Here is a 7,429-nt window from a genome sequence, read left to right as displayed (position 1 = left end):
TCACAGCACTTGAGTCGAAGAAAAAAGAACCTTAATTTTTAGCCCTACTCCTAAACCCTAGCACTAAAAGTTTTATTCCATCAAGCGGAGGATGTCATAAATCTCGCTTTTCGGCTGCAAGTTTCAGAGTCCAATGAAGTGATTCTTCAAACTCAGGGTGAAAGAAAATCCAGGTTCTATCCGGCTGCGGTGCCACGGTTTTTCTTCATTAAAATAGCTGTGAGGATTGATTTGGGGAAAATGGAAATATCCGAAATGGAATCTTAGGTGTGAATACGGAAGCGTTGCTCCGGAGAACGCAATGTTGGAATAGCTGCGTACTTCACCAAATAATCGGCACACAGGTTCTTTTTAAATCTCTTTTTTTCCAAATTGCTAACAAAAACTTATGAGAATTCAAAACTGGTAGTGTTGGCATCAAAAGCCGTTTGGATTGTTCCACTTCATATGCTTTTACAAGCCTGCATTCGCATAACAATTGCCGAGGTCGTAAGATTTCGGTATTAACTGCTCTATGGTGAATTAATGCTGCAGATGGCAGACTGTAGACATTAGGATTTTGGCTTTGAAGGATTCCAATGGAAGTCACCAGACTTGTCAGTGTCTCATAGAGCCTTCACAATTGCCGATTTCTTTAAAAAAAAATGATTTCGCATCTTAAAAGCTTGGAATCATAGAAAAAGCCGAAAAAGGTCATCCACGTTCCGAACTTGAAAATTGGCTATATGCTTTGTGTAAAACTTTCATCTCCGACATCATTTCAGATAAGTATCTTCATATTTTAGAACAAGGTTTTGGGAAAAGAAATCACTGATGCAGCAGTCAATTGGGCGTTTAGCTCGGTTTGATATTAAACCAACTGCCAGTTGTTCCCGTTCATTGGTCCTACCAACTACGCTGTTACCTACGTTTCTTTCAAAATCATAAAAATAACAATAATAAGAGAACAAAATAAACATAGAAAAGATATTGCTGCGGTATATACGGTACACAAATGTTAATCTTATGGTACATAGATACTAATCTTATACAATTTCCGGGTTCAAAAAATCTGAGACAATCATAGAACATTCTCACATCGCAGACAAGATCGGCTCAGAATGGTTTCTACAAGACTATTTGGCTCCGTAACTAGGCTCGATGTAACACTGTTCCACAAATGGACAGTGATTGCCTCTTCGGAAATTCTGATCAGCAGGTTCCGTTGCTTTTCTTTCACGATGTCATCTTTAGGTGCTGCAAAGAATCTGTTCACAAGGAGGAAAAAAAAACACGAAAAAACGAAAAATCAGAAAGATTAACACAATCCGTAAGTTAACATGGAGACTTGTGTGTCCGGGGGAGTACACCAGAACCAAGACTACAGAAAATCCAACTAATTTTGAAGCAAGAGATTGGACTCACTTTGAGATCCCACTTGAATCCAGTGGAAAAAACGTAGACGGCCCTTGAATCTTCAACAAATGCGGCAGCTTTGTCCATGTAGTACCCTCTTCATCAACAGTAGAATTGGCAACTCGTGTCAAGAGATCTGCTCCATTATACTGATCTAATGTCTCGTCGTACGTCCTCGTGAATTCCTCCATACACTTCTTCAGAAATAGACTGCGTGAACAAATTCAGATTCACAATTTGAATGAAGTCAATCTAATAAACAGAACCAAATCAGAGGATTTTTTTATTTTTTTTTTAAAATCATTTATATTATGAAGCAAATAGTTAGCAGATTCAGTTGTGTTCAATCCTGCATGCTCAGTCGGACAAAAAGGAGCTAATTCGTTCAGGTAGGTGTATTACAAGGAAAAAGAGAAATTTGATCAACTCATACAAAGGTGGCAATCCGAACCTGGACTTCTCGAAGACCAAAACAGCACCACTAAGTCGTAGGTTTCCGTTCGCAGTGATTTCAGAACCTAAAGTATTGCGTAGATTGTCCATAGGTCGCAAGACAAGCACATCCATGTCCAGATATATTCCTCCAAACCTGCATAGATTCCAATTGTTCATCATCGTTGAACCTTGCCATCAAATGGGGAGATGATCTGAAGGAGGGAGCAATAATTAAAAAAAAAAAAAAAAAAACTTCGCGTACATTGTTCCACTCAAATTGTTAGATTCAGTTCACCGAAGAAAAACAACTCGAAGATGCTTAGAAACTTACCTGTAAAGAGCTGCTAATCTTAGAAGTTCAGTAATATGCAAGTGAAACAAAGGCTTCTCTTTCAACTTCGGCAAGACAGCAGAGAAAACATCAGATGGAGTGTCTGCTAGAAGCTCCTGCAGATTTGGTCGCACCACAGCTACCTTGTACCTGAAGTGAAAAGATCCACAGGGATGTAATCAAGATAAAAACAAGCTAAAACTCAACAGGAGCCAATTTCTAAACAACAAAACAATTGGGGATATCAATGCTGCAAACGGAAACAACAAACAACAGTAAACAGAAAGTATTGGTGGTTGACGTACCCTTCTTTCACGAATGTACTGAAGAAATCAAACTCAAGTGTGTCTGAGAAAATGACCACGCAAGCATTCCGGTGAATGCGAAAAAGACTTTCTAACGCCCGTTGGTGCCTGGCTGTGAAATCCCGTGCAGGGGTAACCCAAGCCATAAAGACATTAAGTGAGCAGCTCTCTTGCCCCAAGAAAGCTTCCGTAAAATTCAAAAAGGACAGTGAAGATCCTATTCCGGGATAATATACTGATTGCCTCTCATCTCCATTTCTCTGAGAGCTCAATTCCATGAATTTTCCCAGCCCACCCGCACCATGTACCTCGCCGGATCTACGTAGATCGCTGATTTCAGCTAGAATAGATTTGGTAATCTCTCTTTTCTCCTGCCTTGCATAACTGGAAGCCTCGACTGCGGAGGCTCGTCTATCCACCTCGGCATCTGTCTTAGTAACAGTCCCAGGGATATTGCCCCTCAAGAGGACCTTGGGTGGCAAACCACCACTGAAACGACCTCCTTTGATAGCCATTAACATCTCTTTGTCAGTCTTCGTCATCCACGTCCCGGGATCTGTGTCAGGATCTTGAAGCATTGGGTTGTTGGCAGGATTCATAGGGTCAAATCTTCCTCCTCCCTTCTTCAAAGCAGCATCAAACTTCTTGGAAAGTGTCGGCTTCTCTGGTGCTACATCCCCATTCAACAACAAAGCATCTTCAATTTCACGCACACCTTCAAGGCGTTGCTGAACATCATCGTCTATCAACTCATCATCGCTGTTGAACCGCTCCTTCCAATTCTCAACGACTTCCTTGAAGCCTCTCAACTGCAGCACAGCTACTTTGGCTGCTTCTTTGTCCCCTGTTGCTACACGTTTGTCTTCCACAACCTCGCCAGGCTTATAGATGGCAGTTGAGTTCTTAATTTCTCCCAAGCCCATAGAGCCCACATTTTCCAAAGATCTCTTGCGAACACCCAGTGCATGATCCCAAAAGAATGAGCTCTTCCTCTTTTCTATGCCCGTTATTAGGTCTTTCTCAAAACCCTTCTGATGTGTCTCAGAAATTTCGCCCTGTTCGATACGCAATTTATCATCAAGAACCCAATCCGGAACAGCATTTCCCTTAGCAATTTTGTTATGTTTGGGTTTATAGTTACCTGGTTTGCCCCTGTGTTGATCAGTATTACTATTGCTACTTTTTTCATTATTTACACGATTACGACCTGGTGACTTGGAAGAGGCAACTTTCTTAACTCCCCCTTTCTCAGGCACTGCTGAATTTATTTTACTAAAACCCTCCTGTCCAGATTTTTTGGAAGAGTCCGGGTCATTTGTTACACTTTCAAAACCATCCTGATCCGCCATTTCTGCAACAACTGCCAGATCCATGTCCTCAAGGTCATCATCCTCATCTTCGACAACTGCATCATCTTCATCAACATCAAAGCGATCCCAATCTTCATCTTCATCTACATCCCCATCATCTCCCATTTCTTCTACGGTTTCTGTGTCTTCATCACTACTTCCCACCTCTACGTCATCTTCAACGCGTTGCACTGCTCCCATTCTTCGTCCAAACTTTCTCTTTTCAACCGATCTGATTTTACCAGTAACCAGATCCAAGTCGCTGGTATCCCTTACCCCGACATTCTCCTTCCACCATGCATGTTTAACTCCAGCGCCCTTGTCTATAATTCCCCAGCAAAATCAAGAAACAACAACAAAAAAAAAAAAAACAAACAAACAAACAAACAAAAGTCGAATCATTCTCAATGAATATTCAGAGCCAGAACACATCAAAAGACAGTGAACAGAAAATGAGGTTTCCTCACGGATGCAAAAGGAAACTCTCCATGACATGTGTGAGCGAGAAATTAATGAATCCATTCTCAAGAAAACTGAGTAAATATCGCACTAAAATCTTCAGAATAATTTACAATTAGAAACTATTCCTGGAAAACACTGACATTTATTGCAATAAAACCTGGGCCACATTTTCCACTAAAATTGATACATTCTTCAGCCAGGTGTATCGACACGTTAGAAAGAATTTGAGTTCTTCCGAATGTTACATCACCGTGATCCCCTTGTCATATCATAGGAGTCACATATCACATTACAGAGGGGATTTCTTAATGCTCGAGGAATTTTCACAGCACACGTACGATCAAAAATGTAACCTGCCTGGTGAGCACTAGCATCGAATATAGTGCAAGAAAGGCGACATACACAACTACCTTCTAAAAAGTACATGTTAGAAAACAAAAATAAAAAATCGATGAAAGGCTGTCAACGCTTGAGATCGAAAGTCAGTAATGGTACAAACCTGACTTCCCATGCTCAAGAGGACTAAGCTTGGAGCCTTGTGGGGCCCCAGGCAGATGCACTTGGAAGAAGGCAACGGTGGCAAACAAGAGTAGTCCACCGGCGATCAGAAATTTGTGAATTCTCGAATTTGACTGCCGCGATGAGAAAGATGTTGATGAAGACAGTCTTGATAATGACCGATTCAGTGAAGGGGAAGGCCCTAAATGCCGAGGCTTCGACATTCTGGTCTCAGTGGGGAAAAAAAATCGATCCATCCCTCGTCTTCAAAATGTTTGATTGAATTTGTCTCACACCCCCGACGACATTTGCAGCTGCGACCTCATAATTCCTGGGTTCCAAGCTGCAGTCCTGTTTCTACCGTCAGTGCACCTCACGATGGATAAACCCTCTTGTCTTAAGTAGGCGAGATAGCTATGACAGCTATCAAAACGTCAATGATGCTAAATTGTGGCTTCTAGGATGTAGCGCTTCAAAACTGAATGGCCGATTGCTTTTAACACCTAATTTCCATTTCCTTCTCGCGCTGTCGATCACTTGAGGCTTAGCGACACAGGATATGACGTGTTGTTTTTCCTCTATTAGTTGACCTTATTCATTTGAGATGGGCTTGCATCTGACCCACGTAGTTAGTTGCATAATTCTCGATCACCCCTCCTTTCACCCTGCCACCCCTTCTCAACACACTACTGCAACTCCAAAACTACTTGCAGTATGTGGTTAACCAACAAGCATCCACCCAGATTGCCGTGATGGGATTGCTACCGCCTTCGTTCCAACAATTGCCGATGGTCTCATACCGATAGACTCTGCATGTATCCACGCCTATCAGTCACCATTACCAATCGACAGCGTTCTCACATTGAAACTTAGCCACTTACAAACTAACTGGATTTGCAAAGATGTGCAGAAACTACAGCGGACACTCCCTCCTCTTTCTCCTCAAAAGCACCACAAATGAATCCTGTCTACGTTTTTAGAGATAGAGAACAAGCATATTGTGTATTAAAAACGCCGCATTGAATAACCTTCATGCTTCCCACTTGTTGCAAGACCTGACCTGTTCTTGGGATGTGCGGTCGGATTGAAGCTTCACTTAGTTGCTCGGGCAATCTCTGGTCTCTTCAAAACTGGAAATAAATCCAACATACTCTCACCTGACACATTTCGCGTGGGGTATACAATTAGACTCCTCACCATTTGATTAACATGAAGCCACAGGGAAGCTATACATTGACATCGCAAGTGTGAAGCGTAGGTTGTTGCAATCTGTGCCAAGAAACCACCTCCGATTCCTACTGCGTGCAGATAAAACAAATCTGGAGCTTGAAAAACAGAGCCATCGAAAATGATACGTATACTGTGACAAGATAAACAGAATATCAACTCACTAATTCAAAACCAACTCAGACGTTCGGAGTTGAGAATGTCACACTGAACCTTCAGCTCGGGGGCACCACTGTCGGCACTTAGACTTACGAGCTCAAAAGCTAGCCTCACAGAAAGCTCAGGGAATTCAGCCTCTAGCTGATTCACTTTGAACTGCGATTCTTCAGAGATGTTAATCGATTAGTTTACAAATCAAAACCAGAAAGCTACTTGAGGATCTTCGAGTGTACTCGTCTCCACATTTAAAGATCTTAAAACTTCAACCCCAAAGCTAAGAAAAGACACACACACTCTCGCTCTCTCGCTCTCTCTCACTCAATTACACACAGCGTCTGACAAAATAAAATTAATGAGCGCACACCACCACAGCCCGAAGTCAAATTTGAGAACCCAGTTTCACAGACGCAACTCCGCTCTTCTTCTTCCCCTTTCCTCTCCCCTCTTTCATTCTCTCCCCTGACCTTGATTATATGCTAGAAGACGACATTGACAGTGGACCCACCCCCTCATTCTTCTTCTTCAAATTTCGTCTTCTCCTATAATGGCAAAAAAAGGGATGGCACCGGCCGCTCTAGGTCTCCTCCGCCCCCGCCTCCGTCTCCCCTGCTGCAGGTGCTTTCTCGACCCAGCAGCTCTGCAAACTGCACCCTGTCTGTCTGGAAGCGACTGCCGGCAGGCCCAGTAATAATAACGTGGGGCCAAGTCAAGCCTGCGCGTCTCGCCATCGCCAGTGGATGGTGCAACTGGGCTGATCAGCAACCCTCCCAGTTCCAAACACCCAACGTGGAAGAAACCATCCACCACCGCCAGGAATTGTCCCACATGTGGCAGAGGGCCCAAATCCCCAAATCGGGTCTCTGCTGCTGCTGCTCCTTCTTCACCCGGTTCTCAGTAGTCCTCGCAGTCCACCAACGCCCACATATCTATCTCCACTTCCTCTCACTCTTTCTCTTGCGACAAATCCACCGCTTCGGATGCGGTCGACGATGTTGGGGCGGACACGGACACGGACACGGACCCGGATATGACGATCTGATCCGGGGCTCAACCAGCACGACGGCGTGAATTTGCAATTGTCTCAAAAAGTAAACAAAAAACAGGCTTAGTCTCGACAAGTGCAATAATATCCTGCGACCTGGAATGAGTCCACGCAATCCCCAGGTGGGTTTTCTAAATCCGCATCCCACTGGCCGATGTCGCTCAGGATCCCAACTTCAGCCCCAACGTCGATGCGGTGTGGGACCCGGCCCCTGATATCCCTCTTA

The 7,429-nt window shown here is 43.5% G+C and overlaps 1 protein-coding gene across 5 annotated transcripts; it reads right to left on the bottom strand.

The window, feature by feature from the left end:
* Positions 1–952: 952 nt before the first annotated feature.
* On the bottom strand, positions 953–7,041 carry LOC112283496 (uncharacterized protein At4g19900). 5 transcript variants are annotated; one of them, XM_090251092.1, is made up of 9 exons: positions 6,667–7,041; positions 6,216–6,317; positions 5,836–5,932; positions 4,777–5,584; positions 2,467–4,138; positions 2,162–2,311; positions 1,847–1,984; positions 1,405–1,605; positions 953–1,247 (listed from the first exon to the last, which is right to left on the bottom strand). In XM_090251092.1, exons 4-9 carry the CDS (start codon positions 5,030–5,032, stop codon positions 1,061–1,063), a joined length of 2,604 nt encoding a protein of 867 aa, XP_090107218.1. In that variant the 5' UTR covers positions 5,033–5,584; positions 5,836–5,932; positions 6,216–6,317; positions 6,667–7,041; the 3' UTR covers positions 953–1,060. The 5 variants fall into 5 exon arrangements, with proteins under 5 accessions (XP_090107218.1, XP_090107216.1, XP_090107219.1 ...); XM_090251090.1 differs by having other exon boundaries at positions 6,167–6,317; positions 6,667–6,807; XM_090251093.1 differs by lacking the exon at positions 6,216–6,317 and having other exon boundaries at positions 6,667–6,804.
* Between the last annotated feature and the right edge of the window lie 388 nt (positions 7,042–7,429).

The sequence above is a fragment of the Physcomitrium patens genome, chromosome 6 (genome assembly GCF_059467195.1).
Source record: "Physcomitrium patens ecotype Gransden chromosome 6, ASM5946719v1, whole genome shotgun sequence".
NCBI classification, from domain to species: domain Eukaryota; kingdom Viridiplantae; phylum Streptophyta; class Bryopsida; order Funariales; family Funariaceae; genus Physcomitrium; species Physcomitrium patens.
This window is presented reverse-complemented; position numbering and strand designations above follow the sequence as displayed.

Excerpts from the sequence above, each read along its gene's own strand:
- LOC112283496 (XM_090251092.1), bottom strand. The coding sequence starts at position 5,032 with ATGGATCGATTTTTTTTCCCCACTGAGACCAGAATGTCGAAGCCTCGG. Across the intron at positions 1,606-1,846 it reads TTGGTCTTCGAGAAGTCCAG|TCTATTTCTGAAGAAGTGTA; the intron begins GTTCGGATTGCC and ends TTGTTCACGCAG. Across the intron at positions 1,248-1,404 it reads GATTCAAGTGGGATCTCAAA|ATTCTTTGCAGCACCTAAAG; the intron begins GTGAGTCCAATC and ends CCTTGTGAACAG.